This window comes from Ixodes scapularis, unplaced genomic scaffold, assembly GCF_016920785.2.
Source record: "Ixodes scapularis isolate PalLabHiFi unplaced genomic scaffold, ASM1692078v2 PGA_scaffold6__148_contigs__length_123643588, whole genome shotgun sequence".
NCBI classification, from domain to species: Eukaryota; Metazoa; Arthropoda; class Arachnida; order Ixodida; family Ixodidae; genus Ixodes; species Ixodes scapularis.
Genome location: NW_024609881.1, coordinates 36,963,684 through 36,981,671, shown reverse-complemented (window position 1 = coordinate 36,981,671; position 17,988 = coordinate 36,963,684). Strand labels below are relative to the sequence as shown.

Below are 17,988 nucleotides of genomic sequence, written 5' to 3'. Positions count from 1 at the left end.
CATGCAGCGGTTTTGGCCCTAGAGCGGCGCGATTTCTGCCGTCGCGCCGCTCTAGGGCTAAAATCGCTGCATGTGAAACACGCTTAAAACATGTTTCACATGCAGCGATTTTGGCCCTAAAGCGGCGCGATTTCTGCCGTCGCGGCGCTCGTGCCGCAGAATTGCTGGTGCTGGCCAGAGCGCCGCGACGGCAGAAATCGCGCCGCTCTAGGGCCAAAACCGCTGCATGTGAACTAGGCTTAAGGCGCATTCCCACCGGCGATATAAGCAGTCGCGTGATACCACTAGATCGCAACGCAAAAACAATTAGATGGTCACACCGGCGTGTGCGATGAGCGAGTCCAACGCCTTCGTTGGCGAGGCGTTTCTCGAAAACTCGCTCCGAACGCCGTTGATTGGCTCAGCCGCTCCGCGACTAGATCGCATCGCAAAAAATTCGGGTCGAGAAGCGACTGCTCAAATCGCGTCGCTTTTTGCCCGCGATGGTCGCTTTTGCGATGAAAGTTATCGCGCGACTAGATCGCATCGCCGGTGGGAGCAACTCGCGCAAACCTCACACCGGCGAAGCGATATAGTCGCGCGATAACTTTCATCGCAAAAGCGACCATTGCAGGAAAAAAGCGACGCGATTTGTGCAGTCGCTTGCTTTTTGCGATGCGATCCAGTCGCGCAGCGGCTGAGCCACTGATCTCAATGACAATTGCTGGATCGCGCTTCTCGCTCCCGCAAGTGAAGCCACCGGACGCAACCTTGCTGGGAAACGATTTGCGGTTTTGCTGCGAATTTCCAGCGTGCTGTAAACACCTTTTCTACTCGTTCGTTGTCATTCACCGAAGAAGTTTATAAGACTCTGTGTACCGTTGAGACTTACCGTTGTGAACGCATAGAAAATTTTACGAAAGCGCGGTACCGCAGGAAAAAGGCACAACTCGTCGAAAGCAAGTTTCGCCGGTCTGGCGGCGTGTTCAAAGCTTCCTTGGCACGCCGAAGTGTTGTGTGTCTGCCCTCGCACGCTTGGATACCGACCAAGAATCGACGCCGTGTGAAAGTGTTTTGTGAGTGCAATGTGCGTGAAGCCGTATGTGCCTCTGGATCAGTGTCTTACTTTACTCTGACGACTGTATACTTGCGGCACTCGCGGTCAAGGAACGAGCTTATTCCAGCGTCCAGTAGCGACGGGAATGGGGGAAGGTACATCTTTTTTTCGTCCTTAGACGATTTAGAGAATGCTGCACAAAACAGCTCCTCATCACTGATCAGTGCTGGCTCATTTTGAACCTACTTAATTGCAATTGACGTTTGAGCGCGGCTTGCCTAATTGTGATTGGTCAACGGATTGCACACGACCATATAGGCCGTGCTTCAAAGATTTTCATTCTCGCCATGTTGTACTTTTGCCTTCGAAAACCCTCCTTGCACCACAGCTTTGCTCTATTCGTGCTGCCATGTGATCCATTAGAGTAGATTGGGAACATTGCCATGGTTAATAGTACATATGAACAGGTACAGATTCCCCCCCCCCCCTTATTGATAGCAGCTCACTTGAACAGCTGGACGATCCAGAACTCCATGGCTCCAGTCCAGGCACCGAAGAGAAAAAAGACAAGGAGGCAGCACCCAGAGTCTTTGACATGTGAGTCTCGCTATCATTATTTTAACCTGAATCAAACCGGTTAAAAAAAAGGATACTTTGTTTTGCATGGTGGCTGGTTAAAGGGCAACACTGTTCAATAGACCCTTTTCAACTGTCCGCACCACAACCTGTCCCTCATTGCTTGCTCCCATACAATAAGCATTTATTGGACACAAAGTTGTGCGTCGGCGTTTGGTGTGAACTCAGATCCAATCAGGCGCTTCGTGAGCAAGCAATGGTGACCGCCAATGTTGCTTGAGGAAATTTTGAAAAGGGTCTAATTCTGCAGATTTTGAGATTATGGGTGATTATTACAACAGAAGTACTTATAAATACAACTGCATCATTTGTTTCCTGAAACGTTGAATAGTTTTCATACAACCCTCATTTAAACGAAAATCTCGAACCAAAGTGGAAGCTTTGCCTGTGGCACGCAACACTGGTCCTGTGTCTTTGCAAGCTTATCCACCCATGTGGCACGAAGAGCTACGTCGCCCACTTGACGACGGTGCAAGCCACCTTTGTCGTATTCGCTGTCCCTGCTACACCGACGACACCTGCATTGCCACTGCTGAAGCGTTCAACTCGGAGAAGGGCAAAGTTGACATAAGTAATGTTTGCTGAGCGTGAGGGAAAGGTACATTTTAGTAGACTACATGTAAAGATGTTGCTATGAGAATGTAGCATGATGCATAAAACCGACAGTATGGCATACTTTCGCCCATGCGGAGAGCATTGGCAGGCTCAATAGCACATGTGTGATCCGGATCATGTGGGCACATTCTCCGCCCCTGCACACACTCTTTTTCTGTATTCCTCGCACGCCAACAGCGGCAGCACTTTGAAAAGTAAAACGCGAACAAAACAAGTTGCGTGTTTGCGACGTTTCGCTCAGTGTTGGCTGTACCAACACAGTGGCATTGACTGCACCGCACGTTGCCTGCTAGATTGATCAGATTTTGGCAACTGGGGGCTGCTCAAACATTTTGGCCCTTTTATGTCGTAATATTTGGCGAGTGGGCCTTTCAGAGAATACTGAGTATAACTGCATTGTCTTCTCAATATCAAAAATTATCCTGAAGCAGGGCAACAAGACTAATAGGAGGTGGCTTTTCAAATGGCTTTGTGCGTTCAGGTCCCATCAACTGAAATGGTGTGGGGGACTGACAGCTGTGCACCCTGGGCTTATCTAATGCAGGCATCACATGTGAAAAGTATATTGTTTGCATGTGAAGACATAGCGAACACTTTTTTTTGTACACGGCATCTAGCAGATAATTGTATAACCTTTCCCACTGCTTCGCCATTTTTCTTAGATAAGCGCCTCACGATTTAATGTATCTGTTTACAGCCGAGCACAGGCCATTGGAGACAGGCGGAACCGGGGAGTCGACAGGGGTACCAAAGGACATTGCCACTCGTAGGTAATCACAACATTAGATGCGCGCTTTTGATCACACCAAGGTCTCGTGCCCATGTTGCTGAGCATCGTGAGGGTACTGAGACAAAAATGTAGGGATACTCCCTGCCATTCTTTTGCTGTTAGTGACTTTGGGGAGGGATATTTATTTTGATATCATTAAAGCTGTAGACGCTTAAGGACCAAGACCAAAGGCCGCCGCACTGTACATGATGCGTGGGTAAGTGCGAAACAAGACATATGGCATGCAGCACGTCGCGACCACCCGCAACGCAAAACTTGGGCACTAACATTGTTTAGGGGCTAGAGGAGCGGCTACGGGCCCGCTTTATTTTTACCTCACTCGCAACTGACCGCTCTTGGTGCTCGTCCCTCGACACATATAAAAACAGATATATTTCGAGGTGTAGAAGTGTTTAATTTGAGCTGTAAATAGAGTGTGTCAAGCTGAAGTGGGACGGCACATAACAAAACAAACCACTTCGATGGCCAGCAGATAACGTAGATACAGCAGCTGTAAAGTCAAACACATGTAATTCTGAGTTCAGTATATATAGCGGTATATTTTACCTCGAGTTTATAATGGTAAGAGAAATCTGCACGAAATTTCAAACCTGTACTGCATGTATGCACAAACAATCCTCCGGCCAGCCCGACAAAAAAGAAAATAGAACCTTGGAGATAAATGGTCGCATGGTGAACTGCTCCTTGAACTCGGCTTCTGTTGCATAAACCTGCGAGATTTGCTGGGGAGCGTATTGACACAAGAAAAGTGCATTGTGTCGAGAAGCGCAGCCAAGGATGGAGGCAGGGCGGCCGTCCTAGTCCTAGGAGCCCAAAAACAGCAGATCACCATTCACAACCACCAGAGCCATAGCAGGTTGTCTTCGTGTCATAGGTCTTGATGTCGTAGCATGACGCACGGCACTCGTGAAACATTAGTTCCCAAATGTGCACACCTCTGGTGTCAGCAGAGTGACAGTGGGCGCTCGTCGGCCACTCGCAACCTGCCTCTCCAAGAGAGGCGGTTTGCGATTTCCTGCCGAGTGCCCGTCGCCATCGCACTGACACCGCTGCTGGGGTATGTCTTGCCTTTCCTGAGCAGAAAAATCAGCTCAGAAAGTCGTGTGTCCCGGCCTTTCATCGCGTTTTTAATAAGAAAATCGGCGTCGCGTGATTGTCATTTTAGAATTTTTAGGGTGCTTAGGGCCTGTAGAATTCGTTGCAGCTAAGAACAGGCGATTGTAGATTCCTCTTAGTACCCCTTTAAAGAAACTCAACCGCTTAGTTTCGTAAAACGAGAGCGTTTACCAAAGCTTTCACGCAAAGGAGCTTTAGTTAGGGGCATTTTTTAATAAAAATGGGCAAGAGAATTTGGAGAAAAAACGGAGCTATAAGTGCACAGATCAGCGAGGAAACATGCTCTGAAGCGTCTTAGGCCTAGGCACAAGGTATCACATGACCACAAAGCAGCCACTCGCAGCCCGAGTTTCGTTTTTCTATCCTGGTACAAGTGTTCTTAATGAGGTTCTTCCCCATTGTCAAACGACTGAGAGAAAAAAAAAAGCTGCCCCAGAAGTTTGAGAAACCGCCATTTCCCGGGCTTTCGGGCCTAGTAGCCATGGAGCGATCACATTTTGAAACTGGTGCTTATCGCAGCTCTCCTCCGCTCAACCAAGTGCAGCGCGTCTTGCATGCGTCGGCGACATATCAATATTTTTTTTGCTTTGTTTGTCAATACACATTATAAAACTTTGTGGGAGCATTAATTATTGACCATACATGCCAAAACTGTGAAGTTCTGAAAACACCTTTTTTTGGCCATAAATTCGGTAAATTGGGGCTCTGTCTCTCTTTGAAAAAGATTATTTAATTAAAACAAATGTTTATACTATACTTTTGAACATCGCATACAGTTTATAACATCTCTTAAATTTTTACAAAACATTGAAACACACTTACTCTGTCTGGCAACCATTTCAAAGCTCTCCAAACCCATCCAAAACACCTAAAGGTGCGGGCACTCTTCTGAAACTTCCCGAAACCCATGTTTCAGAACAAGTTTCTCCCCATCATCAGTGCATAATGTTCGTCAGCAATATGGATAATGCTTTCTTATGCCTCACTTATTTTGCAGCCTTCGAGGCTCAGCTGCTCAAGGTCGGGCTTGACCTACGGATTCAAAATGAGCAGCTGCAGCAGCAGATGAGGGAAATGCAAGTCTGTGTGGCACAGGTGCTCAGGCACGTTGTGTCATTAAAGCACCAAGAAGAGCAGCCGAGGTTTGGGGAACGGGCGACACCCCAGGAAATGGCCAGGCCCGAACCACCCGAGCTGTTCCTGATGCCCATTTGCGACATGGAGCAGCTTCGTGCTGCGGAGGCGCGGCTAAAAAACCCCGCCGACAGGACACTGCTGGTATTTGTATCCTCTTTTTCACAGTATTGAAAGGTATAAGGCTGCGATTCTTACTTTGTGATTTAACTTGGGTTATGTGAAGATATGCTAATGGGTTGAAATGTTGACTGAAGCTTTTTACCCTAATATTTTCAAACAGGTGCACGCACAGCCAATGCACGATGGAAGGCTGTTGTTAGGGACACTCTTAACCTGAATCATGCGATAGACTTGTGTCAAGGTCATGTAACGCCAATTGCACGTTTTACAAGTCAGATTTACTGGCCTGCGTATACTGTATAATCGCGTGTAAGGGCCGCACCCCAGTATTGAAGACAAAGTACTGAAAAAAATGTTTACAGAAATTATTCGCATATTCGCCGGACCCCCTCAGGGGCGGATGCAGGAATTTCCTGAGGGGGGGGGGGGGGAGGGTTCAGGTGTTGGTCAGTGTACCATATGTTTACGAACCCCCTCCCCCTCTCCTTCGTTTTACGCCCTAAATTTTACACATGCAGAAATGCAGAAGGGTGTCAGGACATCCGGACCCCCCCCCCCCCCTAAATTCGCCACTGCACCCCTTGTCTTTGAGGTGCGCCGACTGTAATGCCACGTTTCTATGGACATATATCGCTAGCTGACTCTAGCCTTTGCCCGAGCTCGTAGCGGCACGTGTCCACATCCCCAATATTTGCTCTCCACTCATCCGTATCACCGTATGGCATAATGCTGTCGCCCTCGGTCGTGTTCAGCCGCGCTGTCGGGATGCATTTATGTTGCGGCAAGCCATTGAGATAAGATAAAGGGTATGTCAGGTCTCGTGGCAAGCGTGAGGAATGAAGTATCCAGTGGGCTCGGCTCGCGCGAGCACTCAAGTTTCCGGATGCCACTGTATGCTCTGGGGAGGTTTCCTTCTGTTCTTTGATTCTTGTCAAAGCGTCGTGATTTGTCTGCCTTTTTGCGCAATCTCAGAGCTAGGGGCAGTACCACTTCAACAGTCATACGGAGTTCAAGCCGAAAGTTGTCGCTCATGCCATCAATTATGAAAAAAAAATAAAACGATGTGTAGGGTGCGATGTGTAAACTAATTAAATCCGATTGACGATTGAGCCTGGACTCCGGAGTGAAGGCGTTTCCGACCAGTGCAGCCGAGCGTGATCAAGTATATTCGTGTCTAAATGTGGATAATGATAATTTTTTTTTTAAATCCATGTCACCTCCAAAAGTTTGCCCTCAAATCGGGAAAAAAACTATTGCGCCCCTTACACGAGTTTTACGAGTTTATACAGTACTTTCTGTAGTTGTTAAATTGCCTTTCATAGAGGCCACTATAGAAAAAAATGCTGGACGGTGGCCGCCAAAAATTAGGCGCCCTGTGCGTCTCTACATTTTAACAGTTTTCTCCACCAGAGGGCCATGTAGACTATAGTAGCCTTCATGTGCATTTTCATTGAACGGCACTTTAGGTCTTTTTCAACTGCGGCTTTTTTCAAATTGCTTCAAGTGAAACATTTCACAAGGGGGAAAGTAAAATCACCCGCCCATTTGGGGGAAAGTGAAACTGCCCGCATATTTGAATTTGGGTGCTTAAAATATGTCAGCCTGCAAATATCAATGAACCATGTTAATTTCCTATGACACCTCTGCCCATTTTATCCTTCAAGATTAAACTCCGCACGTGCAACAGCTCTCGCCGTGGGTCTGTGTGCAGAGCACGCACGAGCCCACCTGCATGCTTTTTTGTGTTTAACGCTTGCTTGGCCAAGAAAGATACTGTAGTATATATTGGCCTTCTTTGGTCCTACCCCTGTTCTATAGTCGATATGTATATGTTTAAGGCAATAAATTCTTTTGTACTCTTAGCATCTGCTGCAGAAGTGAAGTTACAACTTTTAGCCTGCTCCAAAAGGTTTTTGGGTGTGCCCACCATTACATGTGTATGCCCATACAAATTTGTAAATGATTGCGGGATAAATTTTCACCAATGCCATCTTTACTTTGCATAAATAGTGCATTTCCAAAATGAGGTGTTGACGTATCCTAACCGAAGGTCATCCTATGGCAGCAAATGAAGTTTGCAAAGTCAAACAGTAATTGTCATTGCATCTGCCACTTCATTCAGAAGGTGTGAGTGGATGCGTAGCTGTGTCCCCATGCATAGTAGTGTACGTGTCCCCATGCATAGTAGTGTACAAGCGCAAGCTGAGCAAGTTGAATCATTACATGTGACGGGCTTGAGCTGAGGAGTGCCGTAACTGAGTGAGCACAAAACAAAATTATGAAAACAAAAGTACTCACACCGTGATGTTGTCACCATCTTGTGCGACTATGCAGACGGCTTTGGTCAAGTCCCGCTTTTTTAAGCCTCTCTCAATTTAAGTCTTAGTAAAGTAAATAAATGGGCGCAAAATGCACGGGGTGACTAGCCGGCGGACATATATCTTTAACAAATTTAGGATATGTAGGATTTTGAATGCACTGTTTTGAGAACCACATACATTATTAGAATTGCTCAACAGATTCTGACTAGACATTGAGTAAAGATGATCCATCTAAAAGTTTCCACGATTTGAACAACGATGCATGTGTCTGATGGATAAGCTTTAGTGGAGTATGCAGGGAAATGTTTTAAATTTTCTGGTTTGCTTTAAGACGGGTACAAGCCATATTCGAATATTTTTAATTCGCTCTTCAGTAAATTTGTAAATATTTTATGTATGTAATGTGGTTTGCTGCATGTGCCTGTACATGCACATCCTCTTAGTTAAGACATATTCATACCATTGTGTCTGCGTGTCAATAACTTTATTGACATTTTGAGAACACATTTTGTCTTTCTAGGAGGAGCAGCTCCTGTCTTTAGGAGACGGGAAGACGCTGCAAAAAGTGGTACGAGAGATTGTGGGGCGCCTGCTCTCGAAACAAGTCCAGGAGCGGTTCTCCCTCCTGGGCTACCGAGGAAAATCGAGATTCAAGGACACCACAATGTGCAAGCTGGTCATTGGTAATGCATATTCATTACTAGCTATTTAATTGGTGGTTATAATGATAATGCAATTGGAACACGACAAGCGAGAGCTTTGAAATATGTTGACAGTTAAGTTGACAGTTTAATTTGACTTGCATTTTCTCTTATGAATTACTCCAGTGTTGGCATTCTTGGAACCTTCATACTCAAAAGCAGCACTTTAAAGTAACTAAAAAAATTTTTTTTGTCGGTCATGTTTTGTTAGTTTACAGGTTGAAAATTTAATGAAGACCATTTAGATGCCCTGGTCTGTAGGGTGTCGGGGAAGTTTTGCTCTTTTTTAGACAACTGCTCTCTGCACCTATCCCCGATTTCAGAATAATATAATGTTGCATAAAAGAGCAGTATGCCTCCATAGAATCGGCAGCTCAGCGTGGTAACCAAAGCCAGAATCTCCTCCTCTGTAGTGGTATTGTGTCACCTCTGGATTGCAGGATGGTGTGTGTCCTTCTATTTACACTAAGGAAACACTCACAAAGTGCAGTTTGTGAGCAGCAGCCAGTGTGAAAGGTATTGGCTTCCCCTATTCCTCAACTAATCTGTGTGATCGGACAATTCTCTTTACAGGTGCCATAAAAAGTCGCACTGAAGGGTGCAGCCTGGACGCGATGGAAAAGCGGCTGAGCCGCTTCCTATCGGGTGCGTCCGATAGGGAGGAAGGCAGGGCTAACAGAGTCAAGAAGACTTCCTCGGTGCCTCCAACCATTTCGGATGATGAGGGAACGGCTTCTGCTGAGCAGCCAGCTGCTATGATTGAATCTCAATAAAGAAGAACGTCATGGTCAAAAATGTTGTATGTTTCCTTGTACTACTCACCCCTATGCATGCATCTGGGGTGTCGTTTCAACAAGTAGCCATATCTGCCATGACATACATGGAGAAAAATTCAATTGTTCACACAGAATTGTTTCTTAAAATTAGACAAATACTAAACTGACTTGTTTCGGTTCACGTACAAAAACGTATTAAAAACGGTCAGTACCTATAAAAGATCTGAAAAACCATAAAATAGTACCAACTGAGAAATTTAGCATTTTCATATTTAAGTGAATTTGATCTACTGAGAAGCTAGCTTTTCAAAATTTTAATGCAGTACGATGCCATACTTGGGCTTTAAGGCCTGACACAGCTATAGCATTCTAGTGGTTCTATGCTGGGTGCACTGAATGACAAATACGCTGGCGCTGATCCGCAATTACGCCGGCACTGATCTGTTATTACACTGGGCCTAATCTGCAATAGGACTGGCTCTGACCCGGAAATACGTTGGCACACTGATGGTTTCCTACCGTTCCACCGGCTCCATGCCGGGGATCTGTGTCGGGAGCTCACTGGGAACATTCCGTATTCCCGACATCTCGGTTTCCCAATAAGTTCCCGGTACCGGCCGGATTCCGGTATTGGGCCCAGCCGATGTCGCCCCTTGGGGCGTTTCCGGTACTGGCCGGTATCGGTATCCCGGCAGGCCGATACCGCCCCATCCTCAACCCGGCGTGTTGTGCTACTTGGGACGCAATGCCTAGGAATATGTTTAGTTTTTTTCCTCGTAATGGGCAAAGTAATGCTAGGAAAGGCTGGTAGCTTGGTGGGATCTCGTTGATTGTCATTTCTGTTAAACGCTCGTCATAGATATGCGACTTTCTCTCATTCGACAAATCACTCGCTAGCGTTCAAGCTCAGCTGAAACTCAGTGAGAGCGTTAAGCACTAACACTAAAGGGTGTTTATGTTCTTCAAACGTATAAGGTGTATACGATGAAGTCGTCGAGGTATACGAGGGCCATACTCTACTTCAGATGTCGAAGTAGGCTAATGGAAAGTGGCGGGTGCGTTGCAGAGTCCCAATGGTAGGCGATTAATCTTAAACAAACCGTCGGGAGACACAAAGGCTGCCTTCTCAGCGTCTTTCGGTTACAGTTTCACCTGTTGGTACCCAGGCATAAGATATAAAGCTGTGAAGCAGTTACAGCCGGGGAGGCGATGTAGGGCGTCATTTAGTCTTGTTAAATTGCATACGTCAGATTGTGTATCGCAGTTTAGCTTGCATTAGTCAACACACACATTTATCAATCCGTCCTTTTTAACCAAAACGACTGGTGAAGGACCGTGTGACTTAAAGATTTTGTCTCTATAAAGCATCTCGTGAACTTGCTTCTTTAAATCTTCTCACTCTTCAATCAAAGCACACATCGGTTGGTGACGTCCGGCGCGTGATGAGCAATGTCGATGGTGTGATTAGTAAGCGAAGTTGATCCCAGACCTTTGGATAAGGCGGCATTATGCTGTCGGTATGTTATCAGCAGATTCGTTATTTCCTGTTTTTTAGCGTCAGATTTAGTCCAAAATTAAAGCTTGACGAAAGTAAGTTTTCCGCCAGTTAATTTTTTTCAGGGATGCTGCGAAAGTGATGCAACAAAGGCCACAAAAGTTTCCTTTGGTAGAACAGACGTTTCACTGAAAAATACCTCGCAAAATTTCAACTGATGCTCACCATTGGTCACCGTCATCAGAATAAACCGTGTCTTGGAGGCACAGCATTAGCACCATTAGAATTTCTGCGCTAAAGTTCACATCCGAAATTACGGCCGCAATTCACTCAGCTTACAGTTTCGGTACAATAGCATGAGAGTGCGAGACGATAACCAACGTACATTTAGAGTGGCGTTTTAATTTCAAAGTTTATTTAGATTGAATCACTGCAACGGGGTCTGAATACTTGACTGTAATGTGCAGGGTCATTCCTAGGCCACATTTGCCAGATTATCACACAACAGAAAGTGTTTCATGAAAAAAAAAAATCAACTTTTGCCGCAATGCGATTGTCTTATTTTTTCGGCCGCAATCTTGGATGGGTAATGTCTCTGCTGGCTAACTGAACGTTTCCGAAGAGGTTTACTTCCGCGGACCAGACTACCCATCTTTATCGTGGGTAAAAGTTGCGTCAAACGTTTATTTTAAGCATCAGTCCCAACCAAGCACCAAATGCCATTCAAGATTTCTCACAATGGCAAAGGGATGGTTCGCGATGGTTCCTAGTGCTATAACAGTCAGCGTAACATGCCCTTCTAGTTTAAATACTGAACTATTAGCATAGCTTAGATAAACTGTGTCATGTGATATGCCAGTTCTCGTACAACTGACTGAGGGAAAATCAGCATCAATGACACTCACTACGCCGCACGTGTCTACGAGAGCGTTGATAATTTGAACATACCCATTAAGATGAACGCCAAGTGTAAGCATCGCAGCTGTATGCAACTCGGATGATACAAAATGAACATGACACGCTTCGCGCAGTCGGGTCTTCCTATGCCTGCCGGATTCACTCCAATTTACTGAGGAACAGCTCTTGGACTGCACAATGCTATTTGGAAAGGCTTTAGTAAAATGTCCAACGGTACCAGAACAAATGCCGCAAACCCTTGATGATCGGGATAAGTGGTCAGATGAGCATTGGAGTTGGTCTCGTCACACTGGATGTCCGTTCATGATTAACTGTCTCCAAATTAACTGCTTGTTTCAATGCCCACTGTAATGTTTTGTGAATGGAAAGCCGATTATTGCGCTGATTATCGGCTTCGGCAATGTTGTCGATGAATTAGAAGTCTTCATCTGATTTCCCGTTGCTTCGGAGCAGGTGAGAACCGTTTTGTTTTTAAATAATTTCTCAACATTGTCGGCAAGCTCTTTGAGTTTTTGTCGGTTTCTTGCCGGTCCTGAAGTAAAATAGTCAGGTAAAATTGCTGACGATGTGTATCGCCGAAACGAGCCAACAGAGCTTGAAGGATCAGTTCATATGACGAGCTGCAAGTATGTGACAACTTTCGAGACAATTGGTAGCGCTTTCTCAGAGTTTCAGAGTTGATTTAATGACGGTCGAACTTTAGTAGACGTATCCTGCCCATCTTGTTCAGCCATGATTTCAAACTGCATGACAAACCTCCGACGCGCAGGAGGAGGATCCGCCGAAAGTGGGTGGTTTCTGCTGTTCGGAACACGCAGTCTCTGGATTGTTATGGCTGCGGGATCTAGTGACGTTGTATAGTTCCAACCGTTATTAGGACTGCTCTCTCGTCACTCAGCTTGAAAGCGTCCCTCGACTTGTAGCCTCGATTCGGTGAACATAAGACCCTTGTTTGAACGACGTCTGACATCAGAAATCCCGCACTCCATCGTTGTCTTCAATTCACTGAAGCGACCAAGTTTGCGGCAATCAATGCCCCCAGTTTATTGTCGGAGTCAGCAGCACTTTTCTCAGCCAGTCGGCTGAATATTTGCCCCGTGATTTCTGGCACTACAGGATTCGAAAGAGCTGCGCTTCCATGCGGGGGCGTCGAATGGGTTTGGGGTGAAGTTATGAGTACGACCCCTTCTATTCGCGTCTCCAGCTTGTTGCTCGCCCTCTCGAGGCGATAATGAGATGGGCTCTTGTGGCAGTCTCCCCGTTCTCCTGCTCAGCGGGCAGGGCGGAACTGCTAACGATTATGGTTCACGAACAATCATTTCTGAATGCAAACAACACTCTTCTTATGCACCATGACGTGCATGGGTTTCCAGGTCTCCCAAACGAAAACCTATGGTACAAACTGAAAGAAGTATCAGACCAGCTAGGCGTTGTTGAACTGATTGAAAACGATGTAGAAGCGTTGCACAGGATGCCCGGAAAGCCAGATAAGGTTCCTCCGATTCTCGTTCGTTCTACGTCCCGACTTACTAGAGATCGTTGGTTCCAGGAAAGGGCTGTACTCAAAGATAACGCGTTGGGTATCTGGTTAATAGACAACCCAACAGCGCAAACAAAAAGATTGCTTTGGTAGGCAAAGACGAAGGCAGCGGAAAGACGTTATCAGTTTGTTTGCCAGAAGGGCGGAAGGATTTTTGTCAGGAAGCAACACGGCGATCGCCCTATCCGAATTGACAATGACAATGATCTGGCTAAAATTGAGTAAACATTCCAGAAGTATAAAGCTACTAAATAAATAAACACAACAATGGCGCGCGATTATAATGAACCTACGTACTATGACAGCGCGTTATTCAATCGGTGCATCACTTATAAAGCAGCTACTGCAAAAACACTAAAATTGTTTCACATAAACGCATGAAGTCTGCGGAGTAAATCTGATGAAGTATGTTTTTTCCTAGATTCACTTTGTACGCCGTTAGATGCTCTTGCGTTTAAGGTGGTACTCAGGAGAATCGGACATTGTGCGATTCCAAGATTATAAATGTGAAGTTATCTGCCGCGAATCTCGTCGTGGGGGCGGCGTTGCCTCCTACATCCAAAACAAACTAAACTACCATGTACTGCATGATTTCACTTGTATGAATAATGATTTTGTATATTTGTTTGTGGGTTACGGAGATCGTATATTAGCTGCGGTTTACCGTTCACCCTCAGGTGCCCTAAATGTTTCTTTTTCAATTTTCTTGAAGAATTACTTGAGTATGAAAAAATTGTAAGGATGCAGGCGAGCTGGTGGATGTTAACCATAGTTTTGTTTAACCCGAGACTGGGGTATTTCGGAAAAGGGACGAGAAGAAAAGAGGCCACAAGGAGGCGACGTCTCAAACACAGCTAAGGATTTTATTCCATCGTATGCACTTTTATACACACCACGTCCACACACCACCAACCAAGTCGACCAATGACAACATAACACCCGGAATACACTAAGCCAAACATAGGCCCAAAACATTACAAAAGAAAAATCTTTCAGCCAGGCAAAAGGACAAGATAAGCCTCCGACTACACAAAGTCCACAAAGAACCGTTAAAAGGTTTTTTCAAACCCGCAAACACACGGAACCAAAGGGAAAGAGGGCATACAAGACCTAATTACACAAAGCCAAGCAACAAACCATTAAACTAGCAGGTACTTAGTCACCGTAAAGCAAAAAAAAAAAAAAAAAAAACGGCAAACGGTCATTTTAACCCGCACTACACATTGAAGGAAAGCGGAAGAGGGTAACCATGAACCGAAATACACAAAGGGGAGAATGCAAAAGTTCCAACCTCAACTATACACTTGAAAGAAGTAACAAGGAATACTAGAACAAACAATATGTCCTGCACCTGTACTGCATCTTTGTAGGCAGCGCACAAAGTGCTGGACAGCTAAAAAAAAAAAAACAAAAAAAACGGGGGTTTACATCTTCAGGAATTTTCTTGAGCTTTCTCCTAGATGCATTGATGGCTGGCTAATACAGTTTCCCATCGACTTAATTCGGACTGTTGCCTTCACTACCCTTTTTATCTCATTTTCCTCTCGATGTATTACCTCCGTTTCCGACCAAAACACCTTACAATTGTTGGACTCAGACACGTGCTTGGCGATCTCCGAGTTCGGTGCCCCGTTTTTTACATTTCTTTTATGCTCGGTCAGTCTCACATTCACGCACCGCGAAGTTTGCCCCACATATCTAAAACCACATGCTAAGGGTATCTCATAGACTACACCTCCTTTGCAAGCCACTGACCTGTCCTGATGTTGCCTTCTGCATTCCTTTGGAGGTGCAAAGAACGGAGTCATCCTGTTTAATTTGTAATCAGATGAAAACACTACGTCAACTCCAAATCTGTGAGCACTCGCTTTAAGGTTATGCGAAACACTGTGGTAGTACGGGACTACGGCAACCTTTTTACTTCTTTCTCTCGTTGTTCCATTTCTCTCGCCGAAACTTGGGGAGAGCTGCCTCGTGATGAAAACTTTATCATAACCCGCATCCTCTAACCTCACCCACTGCCTTTTGAGGGCTTGGCCTACATAATGAAGACATGACTTCTTTAGAGCGTTTCCGATTATTGATTTGACCACCCCAGCCTTCACAGTCTTTGAATGGCAGCTTCTTCTACTTAAAACTGGCTTTGCCGATTCTTTTCCGTACTCCCAGCACACTCCTTCTTGCACGTGAATACGTAAATCTAAAACCTGCAAAACTCCTCTGTCTGGCCCTTCAACAGTAAAGGTAAGTTCCGGTGCTGAGGCTCTCACCAGACTCTCTATTGCTCCCGTATCCTCCCCATGAAAGCTCATGACCACAATGTCATCAACATACCTTCTCACTAAAACTTCACCCGACCCCCAAACTGCCAGCCTTTCCGAGATCGCGTTATCCAAAGAGTTTAAATAAATTTCTGCCAAAATAGGTGCCACCGCAGACCCAATACACACACCCTTCTTTTGAATCCACATGCGTTCCTTGAACTCCACTACCGTGGCTTTAAGATAAAGATCCAGGATCGCTAAAAAACTATCTACCGGAATCCCCGTACCTGATTGAAATTTTACCAAATTACGCTCCAAAGCCTCTCTAACCCTACTCATCAACAGCTGTTTTTCAAGAGAATAGTACAGATCTTTAATGTCCATCGAGATCAACGAGCATTGCCTCCCATGGTGAGCTTCCAAAATCTGAACAAAATCGTCTGAGTTTCTTAACGAAAGACTGTTTTCCAATCTAGCGAAGTCTAAACCTTTTTGAAGAAACTTCGAAACCATGCTTTGCCACGTTCCGTTCTCAATAATAACCGTGCGGAACGGCATTTCCGGCTTGTGGTCCTTTAAGAAGAATTTTAAACTTAAAGTGCTTCTCGGCTGATTCAGGACTTTCCTGGCTAAGGTCTCTAAACCCTCGTCTTTAAGTGTAGCTGAGATGTCCTTCCTTAATTTTCCCAACTTGCCTTGCCATGCCATGAATACCGAGTCCAATGCCTCTGTTGACTTTTTTTCAAAAACTGCCAATGGAAGGACGGCAAACATACCGCTCTTATCGGTCTGTAACAATTCCAGTGATCTAGATTTAAAGTCCTTTCTTACTTCCGTGATAGCCTGAAAATTCCTCCTGTCTTTTTTATACGAATCATCCACTACTCTTTCCATTCTACTGACCGCGTAGTCCACAAAAGCAACCCTTTCGTCTAAACCTACTTTTCTAGTAATTGTCTGGATCGCGGAAAAAACATCTACTCTCGACGGTTTTACATTTACACAAAACTTCGGTCCTCCTCTCAACAATTCCTCCGTCCTCTCTGTAAATGCGACTTTACAAGGATTCACAATACCGCACCTCCGAGCCCCAGCGGATTGGTCACCATTCACAAAACTAACACTATTTCCAAACCCAACATTCGACCTTTTTACAGCGTCCAACACTAATCTTCGTCGCACATTTTTTGTCACACATCTTCGTCGCACATTCGCACATCTTCGTCGCATTTTTTTTTTTTTAGCTGTTCAGCACTTTGTGCGCTGCCTACAAAGATGCAGTACAGGTGCAGGACATATTGTTTGTTCTAGTATTCCTTGTTACTTCTTTCAAGTGTGTAGTTGAGGTAGGAACTTTTGCATTCTCCCCTTTGTGTATTTCGGTTCATGGCAGTCATGTACACGTTACTAAAAATAAGTAATCGATTACAATTACTATTACTCTTGGCTAAAAAGTATTCGATTAGATTACTTGATTACTCGACAGCAAAAGTAACTGGACATTACTTTAAGAAGTAATCGTTACTTTTCCGATTACTTTATTGTGTGAAGACTTACAACTTTAGCGCTCAGAGCAATGAACGACCTCCAACCTCGAAACCTTTCTTGTCGCAAAGACCACGTAGGGGAAATATGGGATCTTGACGTGTATTTGATCTGGCTTTGTTATGTTTTGCATCCGCTTTGCTTTAGACATTCTTCAGTTCTGGCTCTCCCAGAGGCTGCGAGTAGGTACCATAAGCAGGATTTTTTTTTTTTCGTATTCCTGTGTGTCTGCGCGAGGGGGCTAGTTTCTACAAAGGACTTACAAAGCTACATTATGCTCCCTCAAACTTCATCCTGAATGGCCTTTCTCATGCACTGGGACTTTCATGGGGCTTCCCAATCCCAATCGCAGCTAAAGAAAAAGAAACTGACATTTTACAGAAAATATACATACAGAGAGGTTAACCTTGTTTCCTACAGGTCCGCAATTTTTTTTTTTCTGTAGGAAAAATACGCAAATTTTATTTCTGTCATTTCAGAAAAAAAGGTGTGTGCGGGGGGGGGGGAGGGGGTCTTATGGAAAATTAGTAACGGTTACAAGTAATTTTCATTACTTCAAAAAGTAATGAGATTACTCTTGTGATTACCGCCTAATAAAAGTAATCAACTGATTACAAAATTACTCCAAAAAGTAATCGATTACAAGTAATTTGATTACTTGTAAACGTACGGTACAAGTCTGGTTCATGGTTACCCTCTTCCGCTTTCCTTCAATCTGCAGTGCGGGTTAGAATGACCGTTTGCCGTTTTTTTTTTTTTTTTTTTTGCTTTACGGTGATTAAGTACCTGCTAGTTTAATGGTTTGTTGCTTGGCTTTGTGTAATTAGGTCTTGTATGCCCTCTTTCCCTTTGGTTCCGTGTGTTTGCGGGTTTGAAAAAACCTTTTAACGGTTCTTTGTGGACTTTGTGTAGTCGGAGGCTTATCTTGTCCTTTTGTCTGGCTGAAAGATTTTTCTTTTGTAATGTTTTGGGCCTATG

The 17,988-nt window shown here is 44.9% G+C and overlaps 2 protein-coding genes across 2 annotated transcripts; one reads left to right on the top strand and one right to left on the bottom strand.

Annotated features, from left to right (window-relative positions):
• The first annotated feature begins 1,569 nt into the window (after nt 1-1,569).
• LOC121838461 lies at nt 1,570-9,245 on the top strand. Its single transcript, XM_042294735.1, has 5 exons — nt 1,570-1,633; nt 2,985-3,053; nt 5,191-5,471; nt 8,292-8,454; nt 9,046-9,245. Exons 1-5 carry the CDS (start codon nt 1,570-1,572, stop codon nt 9,243-9,245), a joined length of 777 nt encoding a protein of 258 aa, XP_042150669.1.
• A 5,380-nt stretch (nt 9,246-14,625) lies between these two features.
• Nucleotides 14,626-16,695, bottom strand: LOC115328108. Its single transcript, XM_029989205.3, has one exon. The coding sequence runs from the start codon at nt 16,693-16,695 to the stop codon at nt 14,626-14,628; it is 2,070 nt and encodes a 689-aa protein (XP_029845065.3).
• Nucleotides 16,696-17,988: the final 1,293 nt, after the last annotated feature.